The 22,275-nt window shown below is 45.4% G+C and overlaps 1 protein-coding gene across 12 annotated transcripts in view; it reads left to right on the top strand.

Annotated features, from left to right (window-relative positions):
- LOC108158726 overlaps positions 1–22,275 on the top strand; it is a 126,129-nt gene that overhangs the window by 85,041 nt on the left and 18,813 nt on the right. For 4 of the 12 annotated variants that reach the window (XM_033396834.1, XM_033396832.1, XM_033396841.1 and 1 more), the window contains 17 exons: positions 4,593–4,660; positions 4,720–4,855; positions 6,564–6,635; positions 6,726–6,870; positions 6,926–6,981; positions 7,036–8,421; positions 8,492–9,544; positions 9,608–10,212; positions 10,278–10,391; positions 10,449–10,558; positions 10,681–10,809; positions 11,639–11,706; positions 11,773–12,560; positions 12,618–12,692; positions 12,942–13,055; positions 13,121–13,192; positions 19,303–21,022. In XM_033396834.1, coding sequence (XP_033252725.1) covers positions 4,593–4,660; positions 4,720–4,855; positions 6,564–6,635; positions 6,726–6,870; positions 6,926–6,981; positions 7,036–8,421; positions 8,492–9,544; positions 9,608–10,212; positions 10,278–10,391; positions 10,449–10,558; positions 10,681–10,809; positions 11,639–11,706; positions 11,773–12,560; positions 12,618–12,692; positions 12,942–13,055; positions 13,121–13,190 — 4,989 coding nt within the window. In that variant the 3' untranslated portion in view covers positions 13,191–13,192; positions 19,303–21,022. Of the gene's footprint in view, positions 1–4,592; positions 4,661–4,719; positions 4,856–6,563; positions 6,636–6,725; positions 6,871–6,925; positions 6,982–7,035; positions 8,422–8,491; positions 9,545–9,607; positions 10,213–10,277; positions 10,392–10,448; positions 10,559–10,680; positions 10,810–11,638; positions 11,707–11,772; positions 12,561–12,617; positions 12,693–12,786; positions 12,815–12,941; positions 13,056–13,120; positions 13,747–19,302; positions 21,023–22,275 lie in introns of those variants that run through there. The other 8 variants (XM_033396838.1, XM_033396842.1, XR_004474238.1 and 5 more) reach the window with 7 other exon arrangements.

Genomic DNA, 22,275 nt, shown 5'->3' with positions numbered 1-22,275 from the left:
ATCAATGGATAGGGTGAATAGTTTAAGCAAAGGTCCACACAGAGCCTCGGCGCAGTACCTGAGTACACAACCTGGAACCCCGTCTGGACCCGGTGAAAACACCGGCTTAACTAGTCGAAGATCATGAAGTAGGGAACATTCATTTAACAAGGGACTGAAAATGCCGTTCGACCTCGGTAAACCGTATGGGTACGGATGACCAGAGTAGCTTTCCTCAGAATAGGTGGTTTGGAAGAATTGGGCAAAAAGATCGGCAATTGCCTGATCATTATTTGCCGACGTATTACAAAATGATAGCGAGGATGTGTGTGCGGACGTTCTACGCTTACTGTTTACGAAGCTGTAAAACTGTTTAGGGTCCTGAGAAAAACGTATCCTGCATCGAGATAGGTAGTTCTTATAGCATTGAGCATTGAGAACTAAAAGTTTGACCGAGCTAATACATAGCGAGAGTGAGAAGTAGGACAACCCACTTCTTGAAATTTTTTATAAAGTCTTGATTTTAAGTTTTTTAGACTGGATAACTCTTTGGTAAACCAAGGGGGTTTTCCAGATCTAGTCGGACAAGAAAGCGGGACACAAGAATCGAAAAATGTGCCAAGAGCATTGTAAAAAATGTTTGTGCCTTTTATGATATCAGTGCACAAGTACAAAGCGGACCAATCAAAATCCCTAATGAGGTTATTAAGCTTCGCAAACTCGGCTTTACGAAAGCAGCGGACACGTTCGGGCAGCCTACTCGACCGATCCAATACAGTTGGTCCTATATATAGCGACACCTCGAAAGTAGGGTGGTAGGCGTCTTCAGGTATAGTGAGCGGAAGGGCTCGGGTTAACAACACTATGGTCGGATCCGATACAAAGCACAGATCAAGCAATCGACCCAAGGAATTTTTCACATGGTTGACATGAGACAGGGATAGGTCAAGCAAGCCGTCAACAAAGTCATGTCGTGACATGGGCACTAGGATACTAGACTCGTTTACCGAAGACCAAACAGTTCCTGACAAGTTGAAGTCACCAAGAACTATCATACGATCTTTATCAGATAAAGAGGAAGAAACAGCGGTTAAAGCGGACAAGTGCTGATCATAAATTGAAATATCCGAAGAAGGTGGGATATACGAGCAAGTAATGAATATAGCGAAAGCGGGAAGAATCAGTTTTACACACAGGAATTCCAGTTCCTGTTGAACTTGGACTGTGAAGTGTTCCGACGTGAAGTAAGAGTCCACTGCAATTAGAAAAACTTCGCCCCGCCCACTTCCGCCCCCACAAAGGACGAAAATCTGTGGCATCCACAATTTTAAAGATATGAGAAAACAAAAAACGTAGAATTGTAGAGAATGACCATATCTTTAAGACTGCGGAATCTGAATTGGATCGTATTATTATTATAGCCAGCATCAAGAAAACAATTTCATTTTTTCTCGCCCTGTCTCTCACTACCACACACGTAGCATAGGCCGGTTTGCTTAGAGTAAAACATTAGCGCCTAGATCTCAGAGACTAAAAAAGCTAGAGCAACCAAATTTGGTATCCACACTCCTAATATATCGGACCGAGACGAGTTTGTTTCAAAATTTCGCCACACCCCCTTCCGCCCCCGCAAAGGACGAAAATCTGGGGATATTCAAAAATCTCAGAGACTATTAAGGCTAGAGTAACCAAATTTGGTATCCGCACTGCGGTTAGATCTTACTATAAAACGTGTATCTCAAAATTTCGCCCCACCCCCTTCCGCCCACACAAAGGACGAAAATCTGTTGCATCCACAATATTGCACATTCGAGAAAACTAAAAACGCAGAATCATAGATAATGACCATATCTATCAGATTGCTGAATCTGGATCAGATCAGATCATTTTTATAGCCAATAGGAACAAATCAATTTGCAGTGGCTACGCAGCGCCCGACGTCACGCTCAGACTGATTTTCTGTCTCTCTCGCACGCACTCTTTGTCGTGTCGTTTAATATTAGCGGCGTCTGCCGGAGGAGAGCCATACTGACTTAGTATCGGGTATAACCGTAGAGTTGCGGTGTCCGCAGCAACTCACAACGTTCCCCCTCGTTATACCCGATACTCAAAATGAGTATTGGGGTATATTAGATTTGTGGTAAAAGTGGATGTGTGTAACGTCCAGAAGGAATCGTTTCCGACCCCATAAAGTATATATATTCTTGATCAGCATCAATAGCCGAGTCGATTGAGCCCTGTCTGTCTGTCCGTCCGTCCGTCTGTCCGTCTGTCCGTCCCCTTCAGCGCCTAGTGCTCAAAGACTATAAGAGCTAGAGCAACGATGTTGTGGATCCAGACTTCTGTGATATGTCACTGCTACAAAAATATTTCAAAACTTCGCCCCGCCCACTTCCGCCCCCACAAAGGACGAAAATCTGTGGCATCCACAATTTTAAAGATATGAGAAAACAAAAAACGTAGAATTGTAGAGAATGACCATATCTTTAAGACTGCGGAATCTGAATTGGATCGTATCATTATTATAGCCAGCATCAAGAAAACAATTTCATTTTTTCTCGCCCTGTCTCTCTCTAACACACACGTAGCATAGGCGGCTTTGCTTAGAGTAAAAAATTAGCGCCTAGATCTCAGAGACTACAAAAGCTAGAGCAACCAAATTTGGTATCCACACTCCTAATATATCGGACCGAGACGAGTTTGTTTCAAAATTTCGCCACACCCCCTTCCGCCCCCGCAAAGGACGAAAATCTGGGGATATTCAAAAATCTCAGAGACTATTAAGGCTAGAGTAACCAAATTTGGTATCCGCACTCCGGTTAGATCTTACTATAAAACGTGTATCTCAAAATTTCGCCCCACCCCCTTCCGCCCACACAAAGGACGAAAATCTGTTGCATCCACAATATTGCACATTCGAGAAAACTAAAAACGCAGAATCATAGATAATGACCATATCTATCAGATTGCTGAATCTGGATCAGATCAGATCATTTTTATAGCCAATAGGAACAAATCAATTTGCAGTGGCTACGCAGCGCCCGACGTCACGCTCAGACTGATTTTCTGTCTCTCTCGCACGCACTCTTTGTCGTGTCGTTTAATATTAGCGGCGTCTGCCGGAGGAGAGCCATACTGACTTAGTATCGGGTATAACCGTAGAGTTGCGGGGTCCGCAGCAACTCACAACGTTCCCCCTCGTTTTTTTTTTGATTCTGCTTCAACTATTGAACCCCTTTCTTTCCCTTTCTAATTGTTTTCCTGTGCGATTCGATGGATGCTTCGTTGGGGTTCTCCACTCGGGTGAAAGTGTTGAAAGGTCGCCTGAGTAGAGCCCAGGGCCACGCCCATACATGTCTAGGTTTGCGGGGGGCATCAATTTTTAATGCTTCGCCTCCTCAAAGTTCCGTGGCCTGTTCCTCCGCGTTTGTGCCTGGAATTCATCATAAAAAGCAGAGAGATGCCAGAGTTTGGGAAGCAGTTTGGAGTAGGTCGCTGGAGCCATGCATAAATAACCAACACACACATCCATCTATATCTACGAGTATCTTTCTATCTTTGCCTTATGGCAACCAAAAGAGCCAAGTCAGAGGCAATTTTGGCCAAAATGCAAACGTTTGCCACTTGACAAACACGCGCCTGTGATTTGCCCAAACTCCGCCGTAGCCTTGGGGGTTCCGCCTTCGTGTGTGTGTGTGTGTGTGTGCACACCATTTTTATGACACTCGCAAATGTTGCGATTTCTTCCGCCAACTGACATATCGAAAATGTTTTGCTGCACAGCTGAGGATGGCTCCAGGAGCCCCATCCTGCTCGAAGGATGGATGAATGAATGAATGAATAGATGGATGGCCACTTTGCATTATTCATGCAACGTCAAGGGAAGCAAACAAATTGATAACTTTATCGGCAAAACATGCAATGAAAGTCAACTCCAAATGGTCCAAAAAATCCAAATTCCCTGTGAACTTTCGCTGGCTGTTGTGTGATTTGCATTTGAATGGCATCCACTCCTGCCTTCCTCCAGCTTCTGTCCGCGTCCATGGCCTTTCAGCGACTCCTTTCCTTACTTCCTGCTTATCAGGGCAGAGGGAGGAGGCATGCAGAGCATTTCAAATATGCACACAAATTGCTCTCGGGATGCGTCTGTGCCACTTGGTGGTTCCTGGCCTGGCCAGCTCGGTTAAGTGTCAACTGCCGGGGCGACACCTGTAAATTGTGGTTAACACTTTGCACCCTTCCTCCGGGTACTTCTGGTACTCCGAGTGCTCCTGCTCCTCTTCCTGCCTTGTGGCAGTGTCCGCTTTGCGGTCAAATGAAATTTCTCAAATGTTTTCCTTTGTTTTATGGCGCAGAAATCCCTTCTGCTCTTTTTCTGGAGTTTAACGGAGGAAATGCCGCGAGTGCCGTGACTGGGCAGCGTAGCATTTTGGCCATTAAGTCAGGAAATTGTTCGCACGTTAGTTAAGGGGCTAGTTCAGGCGGTTAGCAGCTAGTGGATAACTTTTACCCATTGCCGCACAGATGATAAGACTCGCGTCTCGTATCTCTGGATATTTCCATTAACATACCATATTCGAGATCAGCAAATAAATAAAGTGTATATTTTCCAGGAAATTGCTGCGATTCTTATCAGCTTTGACAAGCACTGCGAGTGGCAGTCCAAGAAGGTCCGAACCAGGTGAGTCACTGGCCATTGGACCCCATCCCACCTTCATCTTTGAACATCTTTTATCGCAGACCCAAGAGCGGATCCCTGCTGCTGTACTCGCGGAAGAAGGTGCGCTATCGCCGCGACGGCTATTGCTGGAAGAAGCGCAAGGATGGCAAGACGACGCGCGAGGATCACATGAAACTGAAAGTACAAGGCACGGAGGTGAGTCGCCAGTCACCAGGGACGCACAATTAGGCAATTAGTCTCAAGTCATTGGCATCGTTTGTCAAAGGGCAGCAGCAAGGGCCGTCCACGGGTGGTCCTTCTTCTGGGTGACCGTATGAGTTATGATTTCCCGCCGGAAGTAGACAGAAAACTGACGGTGTCCGTCGTCGCTCCCGTTGCAAGGATTGCCCAAAGGCGTCGCCAGCTGCCTGCTAATGAAATAAGCCCTGCCAGCTATCTCATTCGACTTTCCCCCTATTATAGAAACATAACGAGGGGGAACGTTGTGAGTTGCTGCGGACACCGCAAATCTACAGTTATACCCGATACTAAGTCAGTATGGCTCTCCTCCGGCAGACGCCGCTAATATTAAGCGACACGACAAAGAGTGCGTGCGAGAGAGAGAGAAAATCAGTCTGAGCGTGACGTCGGGCGCTGCGTAGCCACTGAAAATTGATTTGTTCCTTTTGGCTATACAAATTTTCTGATCTGATCCAGATTCAGCAATCTGATAGATATGGTCGTTATCTATGATTCTGCGTTTTTAGTTTTCTCGTATCCTCAATATTGTGGATGCAACAGATTTTCGTCCTTTGTGTGGGCGGAAGGGGGTGGGGCGAAATTTTGAGATATACGTTTTATAGTGAGATCTAACAGAAGTGCGGATACCAAATTTGGTTACTCTAGCCTTAATAGTCTCTGAAATTTGTGGATGCCCCAGATTTTCGTCCTTACCGGGCCGGAAGGGGGTGTGGCGAAATTTGGACACAAAACGGTCAAGGTCCGATATCACAGGAGTTTGGTTCTGGCTCTTATAGGTTCTGAGATCGTTGAACTCATATTTTGCAATTGGCAAAACCGACCATGAAACCTGTGTGTTAGAGAGAGACAGAGCGAGAAAGAATGAAATTGTTTTCTTGATTCTGGCTATAATAATTATACGATCTGGTTGAGATTTTACACTCTAGAAGATATGGTCATCCTCTACGATTCTGCGTTTTTGGTTTTATCGTATCTTTAAAAATGTGGATGCCACAGATTTTTGTCCTTTGTGGGGACGGAAGTGGGCGGGGCGAAGTTTTGAAATATTCCTGTAGCAGTGACATATCACAGAAGTCTGGATCCAAAACATCGTTGCTCTAGCTCTTATAGTCTTTGAGCACTAGGCGCTGAAGGGGACGGACAGACGGACGGACGGACAGACAGACAGGGCTCAATCGACTCGGCTATTGATGCTGATCAAGAATATATATACTTTATGGGGTCGGAAACGATTCCTTCTGGACGTTACACACATCCACTTTTACCACAAATCTAATATACCCCAATACTCATTTTGAGTATCGGGTATAAAAACAAAGAATAAATAGACAAATAATTAAGAGGCAAAGGGAACTCCAGAGAATAAGAAAAATGCGCAATGAAGTGCTTTACAAGTCGGGGAAACCCTTTTCCTTTGGGGCTCTGATTTTTGGCACTTACCGAATCCGTATCCGTATCCGAGTCGAAGTGGAAGACATGGCTACGCTGTGGCGCCCCCCAGCTATCGTGGGCGGTTGGTAATTTAATCTGAACTCCGTTTTTATGTTTTCCAATTAAATGGTTTCGCTCACAGCAGGGGGCATGTTTTATGCTCTTGTTTTGATAAATTTAATTCCCTTCGATCTGCCTCACAAATCTCCGCTTCTCCTCCCCTCATCCACAGTGCATCTACGGCTGTTATGTACACTCGGCCATACTGCCCACGTTCCATCGCAGATGTTACTGGCTGTTGCAGGTAAGTGGGGGAGTGCTCCCATCATCCCCATTCCCCCTTTTCCATAAACTAAAACCCTTCGTTTGCTGCCTTCGGTTCTACATAAAACAGAATCCGGACATTGTTTTGGTGCACTATCTGAATGTGCCGTATCCGGATGATAATAAAATGGCAGTGATTGCCCCCAGCATCACCCTGTGGGGCGACAAGAAAGAGTGGACCAAGGAGGAGCTGGTCAGCCAGCTGAAGCCGATGCGTGAGTAGAGGCAATGCTTAGTCTTTCGATTGGTAATCCATTCCCCCCCTTCCAGTGTCCACAGTCAACTCCGATGATGACTCCGACTCGGGCAACTACATTGAGATATCGGTGAGTAGATCACGGTCTAGATTAGAGCTCCAGCTCAATTGTTCCTCTCCGTAGACGGCCGAGACCGTGGAGTCGATTGTGTGCCAGCTGATGGAGAAGCAGTGCTTGTCCCGCCAGGCGGCCCTCGTCAAGCAGCTCGACTGCGGCTGCGGGGACTCGGGCTGTGCCGACGGCAAGACCTGCACGCATCCCGTGATGCGGCGCACGGGAGGCATCATCAAGTCCGCGGTGGCCACATCGGCCTCAGAGAAGCGACTCAACGAGGGGGCCTTCAACAGCGGCACGCCCAATGTGGTGGTGGCCAGCAAGCTATACTCCCGCTGGGCGGAGCGGCCGCGCCAGCGCAACGATGGCATGCACCTGGAAAACCCGCACGCACAGTTCCACAATGCCACGCAACAGCTGCCCCAGGAATCGGCCATCAAGTTTCAGATCATTCCTCCTCAACAGAAACAGCAGCAGCAACAGCAACAGCAGACGGGACATGGCGATGGCAGCTATCAGCAGCAATATCGCGGTGCCAATCAGATGCTGGCCGCAAGAAACAATCTGGTGATGCAGCAGCAGCAGCAATATCACCAGCAACAGCAGCAACACTTGAGTCTGCAACGATTCGTGGCCAGTCATTGCCAGAATTCGGCTCATTTGAATCAGCATCATCATGGCCTGCAAATTGCCAATACAACAATCACGGCCACAGCCAGAGATCCTTCCACAACAGTAGCAGCAGCAGCAACAGCAACAGCAGCATCGGTAGCATCGGCATCAGCAGCAGCAGCAGGAAGAGGCTCCGTCTTAAATGGAATGGATACGGAACTAATTGAAATCCAAAGCCACATGACTGCAAACAAAATCACTAGCTCCGTCAGTAGCAATGGAAATGACAGCGGCAGCAATTCCAGTGCCAGTGCCAGTGCCAAGCAATTTGCAGCTCAAACGAACAACGAATTAAATGTCGTAAATAATAACGACCCCAGCAACAATAACTTTATGTACAATCAACAACAGCAGCAACTGAATACTTCCAGCAACAGCACACAGCAGCAGCAGCAACAACATTATTATAAATTGCAACAGACATCAGCAACCCCAAACAGTGGCCAACTCCAAAATCAAACACAAACCCCAACCCTTCTCCAACCCCCTGTTGAGGCCATGTGTATGTCACCTGAGCATCGCAGCGGCAGCAGCAGCAGCAGCAACAACAATACGGCCTCAACGTCTTCCGCTGTCAATAGCGATAACACCTCCCCCTCCACAGCCATAGCCACAACCACGTCCATGGCCGCATCTATATCTATATACACATCTACGTCCGGCACATCGTCCACCTCGAGTTCCTTACAATCGATTATCGATGGCAATCAGCAGCAACAAATTACAACGACATCGACGGCAGCAACTTGTGATAATTTAATGAGCGCCAATGCGCTCACTGAGGTGAGTACAAACCGCAAAATCGCCTACACTCAGTGTATTTATGTTGATTAAATTCAAACTTATTTGACAGCTGAATGGAGGGAGCAGCAGCAGCAGCAGCAACAATCAGGCCACAGATGGCCACAACAAGAGTCAATCCCAATCGCAGTCTCAGCCTCAAACTCTGAGCCAAAATGGTTGTGCAACATTCAGTGCTTCCAGTGATAATAGCAGCCAAATTAGCGCCAGCGACGAGAGCAGCAGCTTTGGGGACAACAATCAGAATAACAGCATACACAGCATCCACAGCAGCCACAGCAGCAGCAGTAACAGCAGCGAGGACGAGCCCCAGGCGGGCAATGCTGCCGAGACCCTGAGCTTCTTCAACGAAACCCTGGATCTATCCGATGAGGATATTCAACGTACACTGATAGCCAATATGCAGCCGTACAATACGGCTGCAGGCGAAGCAGCCACGACAACGATAGAACCTTTGGCAACAAACGGCAGCCACAGTAGCAGCAACAGCAACGGCAATCCTCAAGAAGTGGAGAAGAAACCTTCAGTCGGCCAGGAAGGCGAAGCCGAACCTGAGGAGGATGACACAGACGATGTGTTTGCCAACCTGGATGCCTTCGATATGCTCGTGGAGTTCCCCGAGCTGGATCTGGATGTTAAGCAGGCCCTGAACAACACGGCCTTGGAACAGGGCTCCTATCTGGGACAGGCGGCCGCCCAAACGCAGCAGCCCCGCAAGATCCACAACATCTGTGACTTCAGTCCGGAGTGGTCCTACACCGAGGGCGGAGTCAAGGTACTTGTGGCCGGACCCTGGACGAGCAGCAATGGTGCTGGCGCCTACACGGTGCTCTTCGATGCCCAGCCCGTGCCCACGCAGATGGTGCAGGAGGGAGTGCTCCGTTGCTACTGTCCTGCCCACGGGGCGGGCTTTGTGACGCTCCAGGTGGCCTGCGGCGGCTTTCTCGTGTCCAATTCGGTCTTGTTCGAGTACAAGCTGTCGCTGCTGGCCGATGCCCCGTTCGATGCGAGCAGCTCGAACGATTGCCTGTACAAATTCACGCTGCTCAATCGCCTCTCGACCATCGATGACAAGTTGCAGCTGAAGACGGAGCAGGAGCCGACGGTGTGTTCGATCTACAGATGGTTTTACAACTGTATTCCAACTGAATTCCTCTCTTCTTTGTAGACGGACCACACGGCTCTCTATCTGGAGCCGAACTTTGAGGAGAAGCTAGTCGCGTATTGCCACAGGCTGACGAAGCATGCCTGGAGCATGCCCAGCACAGTGGCCAGCTGGAGCGTGGGCCTTCGGGGCATGACGCTGCTGCATCTGGCCGCCGCCTTGGGCTATGCCAAACTGGTGGGCGCCATGCTCAATTGGCGGGCGGAGAATCCACATATCATACTCGAAACGGAGCTGGACGCCATCAGTCAGGATGTGTACGGTTTCACGCCGCTCGCCTGGTCCTGTGTGCGCGGCCATGTGGAGTGTTCCCTGCTGCTCTACAAGTGGAATCACAATGCGCTGAAGATCAAGACGCAGGGCCAGCAAACGGCCCTGGATTTGGCCAACCTGAAGGGGCACAAACATCTTCTGGCCCAGATATTTCGACTAGAGAAGGAGCGCTGCCGCAAGCCGCACTTGCGGGGCGGCCTGGCCAATCTTTCAATGAACCTAGGCGTTGAAACGGAAGCGGAGGAGTCGCAGCCGCAGACCTACAACAGCTTTGACCTGGAGATACTTCAAAGAAAGCATGATGTCGTCTTCCTCAGACCTGGGGCAGTGCATAGGTGAGTCGTCCAGCCTCTTAAATTTCAGCTAGCGTCACGTCAACCATTTCTCTCTGCTTCTCCAGCAATCAAAGTCCTCCCAACAATGGCAGCAAGTACTCTAAGCGCTCTTCCATAGACAGCGGCATCAACATGGACATACGCAGCAAGTCAGGCAAGTCCCTGGCCAGGCTGCACAGGTAATGTAGCCGCAATGTACCCTCGCATTCACTGACTTTCATCGCCTTTCATCGCAGCAACTTTGAGGGGCACGACAGCTATGCATTGGGAGTGGACTCGCCGCTGGATACGCTGACTGGGACCAATTGCCTGCTTTCGCCGCTGCGTAAAATGGATTTCGCCCTGTGTAAGTTTCTGAGATCCCCATGATCCTGTGCATGATCAAACGATCCGATGTGGTGCTTGGTTGATACTTGCAAAAACAGAAATGCTCAATGTGAAAATGTTTTCGGTAAATTCTAAAACTAGGCGAGGTATCCACGGGCGAGTCGAGCCCCATACACGACAAAAACATCGAAGGCGATGACACCTCGACGAGCGCAACCGATGTGACCATAGGCAATGACCTGGCCCTGGCCCTGGCCGATGCAGTTGTAGGTCAGTGATGGCAGAGAGGCTTCTGCTTCTTTCCGTCTTTCTCTCGCTCTCTCCCACTCACCCGTACTTAATCCGTATCGTATTGTAGCTAAAACGTACTAACCAAAACCATGTGGGGATGGGTATGGGGGATGGGGGATGGGAATCTATGGGGCTATCGATGTTGTTCATATTTTTGTTGCTGTTTGTTGTTGCATAGGTGTATCTATAAATATATATGTATTTGTATATGTGTATGTATTGTGGAGCTCGTTTAATCAATGTACTCGTAAATGTTCGTTATTAATATTGGTTTCTGGTTGCTGGTTGCCTTTGCTGGTGCACAGGTCCATGCGTCGCGCTCTAGCGGACTAGAACTAACCCTTAACTAAATGTGCATTTATATCGATGTCTATATAATATAATCAACCAATTACAAACTATAAACTGATATACTGACAAGCTGAAAAGCTGACAAACACTCGCTCGCCTTCCGCATAATCAGCCACGAATTGATCGTTGTAAATATTTCTACTACATCTATCGAAATGTGTTTGTATGTCTGTAAAAAGCTAGACACTAACACACACAAACACAGACACACACACAACGGATTGCTTGTCGGTTTATATTATATTAAATATTAATAATACTATTAATGTACTTAAATATTGTCCAAGCATTTGGAAATAGAGTTGGGTCCTCCTGCTTAGCATAGTATAGTATTTTATGTACTTGGCGAAAAGGGCCCAACTCTGTTCAGTAGACTCGTTTGCCATGTCTCTGCATTTGTATATATTCGAGTAAACTGCCAATAAGTATTGATAACTGGATACTGGAATGCTTTCAGGGGACTCGGATGCCAAAGTGGTGACCCTGGCCGAACACATTATAGCAGCAATGCCAGAGCGCATCAAAGTGAGTTTAAGCCAGCGGATTACCTATCAGCTTCGATTGAGAAAAACGTTCCAAAAACATTTACAGAATGAAGCCGATGAAATGATGGTGCTGAGCAGTCCCTTGACTGAGCCACTGACCTCAGAGTCCTCGGCCCTGACAGACAGCTTTATGGATCCCCTGCTGGACTCGCTGCCCAATACTCATTTCGACAGCGACTTCAACTTCGACTTCCACGACCACAGCTATCGGTACCACGATGTGAGCACTCCTTGCTCCAGCCTGAGTCCCGCCAGCTCGGGGCCGCTGCAGTCGCCGGCCAGCTACTCCATACTGGGCACAGATCCGTCTGTCAGCTCGCCCAGTCCGCCGCCGTCGACCAAGCAGCTGACCGAGTTCCTGCACGCCTCCAGCCTGTCGCAGTATCCGTTCGAGTCGGACTTCTCCAAGCTGACGCTAACCGACACCGAGCAGCGGGAGCTGTACGAGGCGGCCAAGTGCATACAGAAGGCCTACCGCTCGTACAAGGGCCGGCAGAAGCTCGAGGAGCAAAATAAAGAGCGCACTGCCGCCATTGTCATCCAGAACTACTACAGGCGGTACAAGCAGTACGCCTATTACAGGCAAATGACCAACGCCGCCCTGGTCATCCAGCATGGCTATCGTTCCTATCGAAAGAACAAACGCTTCAAGAAGAGCGGCCTGGGCCAGGGCATGGCAGGGGGCAGCGATCACGGCAGCGTCAGCAGCAACTCTCAGTGCCTGTCCAGCTTTTACGACCACTACAAGCAGGATCAGCAGCAGCTGCAGCAGCAGCATGAGATGGGCTCGCAGCCGAGAACGCCCAAGGAAACCAGTCCCTCGGGCCCCTTGAAGTGAGTGGGGAGCCACAAATTGAATCATTCTGTACTTATTCGAATGGCATTTTGCAGACGAACCTACTCGCAGTCCACCCAGAATCAAGCTGCCAGGAAGATCCAACAGTTCATGAGACTATCACGCATCAAGTAAGTTGATCAATTAGTCGCTAGATATCGTACTATATATTGTAGATGTAGGATAACCATAAGCTAACTCTTGGGTACTGTAATTGCACGCAAGCATTTGGGATGCCAATTTGACGACTTTGGTAAGACGGCGCTGAGACGAGTATTATTTAACGAACAGTATTGTTTTTAAACACATTTTATTTGTTATTTATGATAGTATGTTGTCAGGCTTACTAATGGCATTTCTCCTTTCCCACAAACACACAGACTACAGAGGGAGCGGGACGAAAAAGAGAAGCTGGTGCACCAACGCAGGGCGGAATACCTTCAAAACTTGCAGTATCAAGGGCAGCAGGAAATCTTGGCTTGCCTAGAAAATAAGTGAGTCCCATCCCCATTCAGTATGACCATCCAGTAATGTCTCTTAATCTCTAAACCCTTTGCAGCAGTTCTGCCCAGAGCAGTGGCAGCAACACCTATACGAACAGCATCAACAATCTACAATCCAATCAGTGATGGTAAACTGAGTGAATTTTTAACATAGGAACAGGCCACAACAGGCCACCGCGTTCCATGAGAATTTATGAATAGCTTTATCAACTGAGTGAAACGTTTCTACTTTCGTATTTATTTTCGATTAGACCACAATCCCGAGCACCTCTGTAGTGGAACTCTGCTTCCAGCTCAACTCTCTCTCTCTCTCTTTCTCTCTCTATCTATGAATATCACTGAATTAGAAGCAAGAACTACCTGCACTTTGATTTATTTGCGTAACGAATTTTAAACTTTGAAAAACTGATTTCGAAATGAACTTAGCCTAGGTTAGTGGTTTTTACATAAGAGTACTACGTATTACTTAACATAATCTTAACTGAAAATCGAAAATCGAACCGAACTCCAGGGAGATGATGAGAGCACCCTATTTTTCCATTTGTCAACTCGAAAGAACTTATTACCGAAGCCTTTGAAAAACTTTTTAACTCCAATTGTAGTGGAAACCGTAGTCTACAGTATATATATACACAAATACATACATATGTCATTATGTCATCTGGGCCCGCTTCTGTTTATTTTATTTGTGAACGACCTTCCTCAAGTTATAACATACTCTACTACACTAATGTATGCTGATGATGTCAAAATCTGTCTTTCTTACTCTGATTGGTATTTGCACACACGCCTTCAACTTGATCTAAGTGAACTACTATTGTGGTGTTCAACTAATCTTCTTTTTCTGAACCTTTCCAAATGCAAACTTATGACATTTTACCGTCGCGCTCCTCATTTTGTCTCATATGTTCTAGGAAATCATGTCCTTGAGCGAATTTCGAGTTCAAATGACCTCGGAGTCCTTTTTGATCATAAGATGTGTTTCAACTACTACCAAGCAAAGTTATGCAATGTCTCTGAAGGCAAACAGCGTACCCGAACCCGAAAGCAAGCCCCAATCCAGATTAATCCAACATTAATCATCGACTAAACTACGTTAGATAGCCAGTTAACTAGTCGCTACGCTAACTGCTCTTTAGATCTAAGACTATGGACTCCACCGTAGAGTCCGCAAATGTTGTTGCTGATTTCTAAAATCAGAGTAGAGTTTGGAGTGCGCAGCAGCTGCAAATCTACGCGCCTACGGCCGTATATATGTAAGATTAATAATAATGTATCGTTTATTAATAGTGTTTTTCGAAAAAGAGTACAAAGTGTATGATTTAAGATGTGCAATTAATGAGTCTGCTCTTCCGACTTTTTGTTCAACTTTCTGCTTCTACTTCCAACAACCGACTCCCGTATCGATAACCCCTTATCGGTTAGGTCTTTTAAACATCGGTTAAGTCTGGTTATATCGGTTAGGTCTTATCGATGGTATCTTAAGTTCAAATGTTAATTTAGATGGGATAGTGCTAACTGCTTGATACACTGTCCTTTACATTCGGCCCTCCTGCTCATCTTCATCTGTCCCAGATGATAATATATCATCGTTCTCTGAGACAAAACGCCATAGCTTCATATTGTCACTGCTCGTTGCTGTGATATTTGGCCCCTCGACTTGAGCAACCTTTCTGACGTCGTAGCGACCGTTCCGCTTTACCTTGGTGACTTCATATGGGCCTAGATACTCGCTGGCCAACTTGCGTCCTGCGACGAACTGCGTCCTCTTGATCGCGACCATGTCTCCTAGTCTGTAGCCGTGCTCAGGTCGTCGTTTTTTATCATAATAGCGCTTGTACACCTCTTGCGCCTTCTCAATGTTTTGTTTCGCTTGGTCACGCAGTTCTTGGCGCTCGTTGTTAAACTGCGTAACCAACTCCTCGTTGAGCACCTCCAATAGTCGACTTTCAGCTTGTCTGTGCATCTTTGTCCCAAACATGAACTCGAATGGCGACGACTTCAACGTAGAATGCACATGCGAATTAATCGCCATCTGGACCTGTGGCACATGCTTGTACCACTTCGTTGACTCCTGAGCTGAGAGCTTTGCGATGATACCCAAAATTGAACGGTTCACCCGCTTAATCTGACCGTTGCCTCTCGCCACACCTGTCGTTGTACACACATGTTCGACTTTGTTCTCGTTGAGAAACTCGCTGAATGCGTTGGATGTAAACGCTGCTCCTCTGTCGCTGACTATGCGCTTGGGAAAACCAAACACAAATGACCAATCGCTCAGCCTCTTCACAACTTCTTCGTGACCTGTTGACTTAGTTGGGAACAGCCACACAAACTTGGAGAATGCATCTACCACAGCAAAAATGTACTTGTATTGCTTGGCTGTCGCATCCATTGGTCCCAAATGATCAACGTGCAGCGTGTATAGTGGTGTGTCACCCTTGTCAATGCAATGAAGATAGCCTTCATGTTTGACCAACTTTTTGCTGAAAATTATACAACTGATACAATTAGTAATCAACTTATTTACTTTCCGTTCAAGGTGCGGAATCCAGTATTGCTGCTGAACTGAGTGCATTGTCTTCGCTGTGGAGAAATGACCAACTTCATGCGATCCTTGAATGATTTCCCTTTCCATCAGCCTTGGAACCACCAATACGTCATTGCCATTTACAGATTTGAAGAGAAGACCTCCTTTAAGCTTGTAGTATTGATATGTGTGCTGCTTCAGGATCTCAACTGTGGCTTTGATGAAATCGTCATCCTGCTGTGCTTTCTTTATCCGAGCTGTTAGCTCCGTCGTCACGAACATGCATGTCTGCGGAAAACGACTGAGACAGTCCACGTGTCTCATTCTGTCCCCTGGGCGGTGTACTGCTTTGAATGTAAAGTCCTCCATATACAGAATCCACTGGGAAACTTCTCTGGGTATATCTACTTTCGTTGTTGTCTGCTTAAACGCCGCACAGTCAGTGGCAAGATCAAATTTGATCCCCAACAGGTAGTGACGAAACTTCTTGAGTGCGAGGTATGCAGCTTTGACCTCCAAATAGTAACTGTGACGTTTGGACTCGGCTTGTGTAGTCTTTTTACTCCAATAGTAAATCGGGTGGAAATTGCCATCAGACTGCTGCAACAGAACTGCTCCGAAACCTTCTTTGGATGCATCCGTGTGGAGTTCCGTTGGCGCTTCTCGTGAGTATAAATGTAATACAGGTGCGATTACATGCAGATTCTTTAAGGTTTGTAGCGACTGTTGCTCTGCTTCGCCAATGTTGAAAACTGCTTCCTTCCTGAGTAGATTCGTGAGCGGCCGGGCAACTTGTGCATAGCCAGGGATGAACTTTCTGAAAAAGCCTGTGAGTCCCAGAAATGCTTGAGCTGCTTTAATGTCTTTGGGCGTAGCAAACCGACTGACAGCTGCTGTCTTCTCTTTGCCGGGCCAGATTCTCCCGTCCTCAATGATATGGCCCAGAAAGCTAATGCGTGGCTGCATGAAGCTACATTTCTTCCACTTGATCTTTAGGCCAAACTGCGCAGCTGTCTCCAGGACCAACTTTGTCTTCCTCATGCATACCTCGGGCGACGCGGCGTAAACAATTATGTCGTCCATTTAAAGCTGCATAATGTCAGAGTTAATTAATTCTTGAAAAATATAGCTTACGAACCGAATGAACGCAGCTGGCGAGTTCTTGAATCCGAAAGGCGCTTTATTAAACTCGAATAATCCCTCCTTTGTAACAAAGGCCGTATACGACTTGCTTTGCTCTTCCATAGGCACATGGAAAAATCCGTTTTCAAGGTCCATTATGGTAAACCACTTAGCCGACTGCAGCTTTTCCAAGACTTCTTCCATGATCGGGACTGGGAAGCAGTCCAGCAATACCATGCTGTTTACCTTCCTGTAGTCTACGCAAACTCTAAGTGTACCATCTTTTTTCTTCACGACGACAACTCTGCTCGCTACATTTGAAGACGACTTGCGCACGATTCCTTGCTCGATCCATTCTTCGACTTGCTTCTTTACGGCACTGGCTTCGTCTGTTGATAAACGACTCGGTGAGTGATGAAACGGCTTGATTACTCCGTCGGGAACTATCTTCAGTTGGATTGGAGACTGCTTTGCAACTTCTGTGGGCATTTGGTAACTGTTTCTTATCATCTGTTCAACGTCTTTTTGATATTGCGGCGGAGCTACAAAGGATGACTCTTCAGTTACATTATATATAAGAGCATGCTCATCTGTTGGCACAGGATCTGCGTCATGCTTCAAAAACGTGTATCCTTGCATATCAGCGACGAAACGGAACTTTTTAATCAAATCATGCCCCAAAAGTGCGTCGAAATCAATCTGGCTACTGGGGACTACTAAAAACTTCTGTGTGGTCTGCAACTTATCCACGGTAACTTCTGCATTAAAGTATCCAACAGGCTTTGTTGATATCTGACCCAGACCGCGCAACATAGTTGTGCACTTCAAAAGTTTAACGTTTTTCATGGTCTTCAACATTCTCTCTTTGATTATGGTTACATCTGCCCCTGTCTCCCCAAGACAGTCAACAACAATGCCGTTTATTTGAATTTTTTTCATGCGACTGCGATCCAAAATGACGCGAACTTTATCAACTTTATCAGCTTCATAAGGACAGTTACGCGAAATGTGACCATTCTGATTGCACTTAAAACACTTTGTTTCGGCTTTGCAGTCTTTGCGTTTGTGTTCTCCTGATCCACAGTTATAGCAATATTCTTTTTTACCGCTTTGCCCACTTTGCTGCTTGAAACTCGTTTTATGCTGTTCGTTATTGCCCTTCTTCTCCGATTTGTTCAAACGATCATAGATATCGAACTCTTCTTTCAAGGCCCTGAAGGTCTTACAGCGATACATGGCATACTTATACTCGTTTCTTATGTCCAGACCGTTCACAATATGGCTTATAACAGCCGCGTGTTCAACATGTCCGACTGCTGCTATTTTTCTCATCTGCAGCAAGTACTCGTGCATCGACTCACTACTCTTCCTCTTTCTTTCTTGCAGCAGCTTATGAATGTCTGCACTGTTATAGCTACATGTGAATTCATCCAATAATACGTTCTTGAGTTCCTCATAGGAGCACACGCATTCAGCTTCAAGGAAAAGCTTAGCTGCACCGGTCATTTTTCCTCTGGCCTGCACATACTTTTGCTTTTCAGTAAGCTCATATGCGTCGGCATTTTTTTCGAATATCTCAAACCATTTTTCTATGGGAACCGATTTTCCATCACAATCGCTCACAACTTTTGTAAAATTATCTGGAGCGATCTTCATTTCTCGTTGCTCATCGCAAAGCAGTTTCAAACTTAGCAACTTTATCATTTGATCAATCTTGTCATCAGTATTGTTTTCTGCATTTTCTAAATCTTCCATCTCGTTTGCACTCGGGCGCGACGTTCCTGGTACAGCTTCTTCCTTCTCTCTCTCTTTCCAGTGCAACGGCGGCGGTGTTTGCATCATTTTGCGGCTCTTTTCGACTTGTGTCTGTGTACCCGACGAGTGCTTGTCTTTTCTGTTTATAAGTGTGTATCACACACAACGAGTCTGTGCGTGTTTTTTCTGCTTGTGTACGTACTGCGCACGGACAAGGCGACGCTACGGCGCGACAATGAATTTCACAATTTTCCAACCGAATTAAACGACCGATCTTTTATTAAACTCCGTGTCTACTGTTAGGCTCACAGAATTTGGATTGTTCAACTTAATGTTTATAGCCACCAACAACAACTTTACAACTTTATGTAGCTACAAACAACAACTTTAACAACTTTTCAACAATCCTCTTCTTGTATCAGCTTCTGCTTTCTTCTGTTTTTCTTTTTCCCACACTCCGAGCTCTGTATTCGACGCGGACGAGCCCCCAAATGTAAGATTAATAATAATGTATCGTTTATTAATAGTGTTTTTCGAAAAAGAGTACAAAGTGTATGATTTAAGATGTGCAATTAATGAGTCTGTTCTTCCGACTTTTTGTTCAACTTTCTGCTTCTACTTCCAACAACCGACTCCCGTATCGATAACCCCTTATCGGTTAGGTCTTTTAAACATCGGTTAAGTCTGGTTATATCGGTTAGGTCTTATCGATGGTATCTTAAGTTCAAATGTTAATTTAGATGGGATAGTGCTAACTGCTTGATACACTGTCCTTTACATATATATCATGTTTCAAACAAAGCAAAACTAATCTTATTTCCCTCACGCAAGTACTTAAAGGCAAAGACGGAAGGAGGAGGGACTGGACGGGACGTCCCGTTGGTATGGTTGAAATCTCAGTCTCAACTTTCTGCTGCCTCAACTGGTTGATCCTCGATCTATAATTGCTTGAAGACAACACAGCCAAAACCCAACACCGAAAACCGAAAAACCAAAAGCAAGAGAGAAAAGTTTTTAAACTAAATTTAACAATAAATGAGTTTTTGTAAATTATTTTTGTCCGTCCACATTGTTAGCTTTCATAACATACCAACAAAAGCATATATACTTACAAATATACACCAAACAAATATATACATACCTATATAGAGAATGAACCGATACTGATATGAAAGGCGGCAATCTGATGCAATGAAACAATTTTTAAGAACCGTTCAAGTTTGAATAATTAACCAATAAACCAAGAAAACCAAGAAAAACTAATCTAATGTACAGACACCAAATGTAAAACTACGGAAGGAAGAGCAGAAGACCTCCTCCCGCCCGACTTGCTCTACTCTACCACATTGTTAACTATTCAACTAAAAAAAACTATTATACTTAATTCGCACTCTAACAACTACTCAACGGAACTTTGATTGCATTTTTCTCTTACTTAACTTAACTTATACATAGATCTGATCAATTCAACTGATTCGGAAACTGAAATGAAGACTAAATACGATTTCACTACTCAACTGACTTAAGAATTGCAATCAATTTTGTTAACTTGCTTAGGCAGTGTGTTAGACATGTGACAAAACAGCAGCTAAAAACGAAACTACAAATGAAATCGATATCTAATTAAATGCAATATTTGCACTTACACACATACACTCTTAAACTCTCCCCAACACACCTACACCAACACACACACACACACATGTAGACGAAACCTGAGTGTGTTTAAATGGAAAAAAAGTCTTTTTAGGTAGAGAAGGAGCGGCCAAAGGGCAAAGAAAATCTTAAGTACCTTAAGCCAATTGGCACTAAAACTAAAAACTAGAAACTAATCTAAACTAAACTAAAATCTAACAACAAATTATATACAAACATATGTATGTCTAAAACGCAATACCAATACCACTGTATGTATAGCTTCTATCGAACAAATCGTAGGATATAGGCATTTCGCCCTCGCCTAGTTTCGTTTGAAGCGTTTTTTCTTTCAACTGAACTAATTCTAGTGCAACACCAAAATTGTTGATATTTAACGAAAACTTTATACAGAACTTCACTTCCAAAGTGCGGCGGATGTACCAGGCAAACATTCTTCTCCAATTAAGTAATCCTACTCCTAATCCTAGTCCCTAACTAATTGAAATCGAAATCTGAATTGTTTGTTTCTGCTTAGTAGGGCAAATATTGGAGGGGAGGGTAATGTGAAACTGTTAACTAACCTTTTAAGTAAATTATTGTATAGAGTGTACACTCTTTTTAAATATTATACCTACTTGTATGGGATATTCATCATGAACTATAGTACATATATGTATACATACTATATCTACGTGCAAATAATATATGCAAACTAAACAAATGTTTAACGAATCAACGTATTATACATATATATACATATACATACATGTATGTACAGACACAGACACTGATACACACACACAAAAGAACACAAAACATAGTGTTATATATACACAAATTTATAAATTGTATAACGACTTTCCAGTTTCTGTAAAATTGTAATTAATTCAATAAAGTTTAATTCAACACTTTAGTCGATCCTCTTGAATCCTCCCACGATCCGCCGATCGGCCTGACATCCGTCCGACATACCAATTAGCGATCAATTTGTCCAACTGGCGCCAGTTATTATCAATGGCTTGTCCTTGGCCCTAACCCTATCAGCCCGGCACCGGCCCCGGGGAAAGTGTCGGTTATCTGCAGGTAAAAGACACGAAAAAACACCAAACCCTAAACGAAACGAAACGAAAGACCTTCTCCTGGCAGCTTCCTGGGTCAGCAGCATTTCCTTTTCTATCTCTTCTTTTTATACCCGATACTCAAAATGAGTATTGGGGTATATTAGATTTGTGGTAAAAGTGGATGTGTGTAACGTCCAGAAGGAATCGTTTCCGACCCCATAAAGTATATATATTCTTGATCAGCATCAATAGTCGAGTCGATTGAGCCCTGTCTGTCTGGCCGTCTGTCCGTCCGTCCGTCTGTCCGTCTGTCCGTCCCCTTCAGCGCCTAGTGCTCAAAGACTATAAGAGCTAGAGTAACGATGTTTTGGATCCAGACTTCTGTGATATGTCACTGCTACAAAAATATTTCAAAACTTCGCCCCGCCCACTTCCGCCCCCACAAAGGACGAAAATCTGTGGCATCCACAATTTTAAAGATATGGGAAAACCAAAAACGTAGAATTGTAGAGAATGACCATATCTTTAAGACTGCGGAATCTGAATTGGATCGTATTATTATTATAGCCAGCATCAAGAAAACAATTTCATTTTTTCTCGCCCTGTCTCTCTCTAACACACACGTAGCATAGGCGGCTTTGCTTAGAGTAAAACATTAGCGCCTAGATCTCAGAGACTATAAAAGCTAGAGCAACTAAATTTGGTATCCACTCTCCTAATATATCGGACCGAGACGAGTTTGTTTCAAAATTTCGCCACACCCTCTTCCGCCCCCGCAACGGACGAAAATCTGGGGATATTCAAAAATCTCAGAGACTATTAAGGCTAGAGTAACCAAATTTGGTATCCGCACTCCTGTTAGATCTTACTATAAAACGTGTATCTCAAAATTTCGCCCCACCCCTTTTCGCCCACACAAAGGACGAAAATCTGTTGCCACAGATTTTCGTCCTTTGTGGGGCGGAAGTGGGCGGGGCGAAGTTTTGAAATATTTTTGTAGCAGTGACATATCACAGAAGTCTGGATCCAAAACATCGTTGCTCTAGCTCTTATAGTCTTTGAGCACTAGGCGCTGAAGGGGACGGACAGACGGACAGACAGACAT

This window comes from Drosophila miranda (assembly GCF_003369915.1).
Source record: "Drosophila miranda strain MSH22 chromosome Y unlocalized genomic scaffold, D.miranda_PacBio2.1 Contig_Y2_pilon, whole genome shotgun sequence".
NCBI classification, from domain to species: Eukaryota; Metazoa; Arthropoda; class Insecta; order Diptera; family Drosophilidae; genus Drosophila; species Drosophila miranda.
Note: the sequence above shows the minus strand (reverse complement) of the source record. Positions and strands in the feature narration are given on the sequence as shown.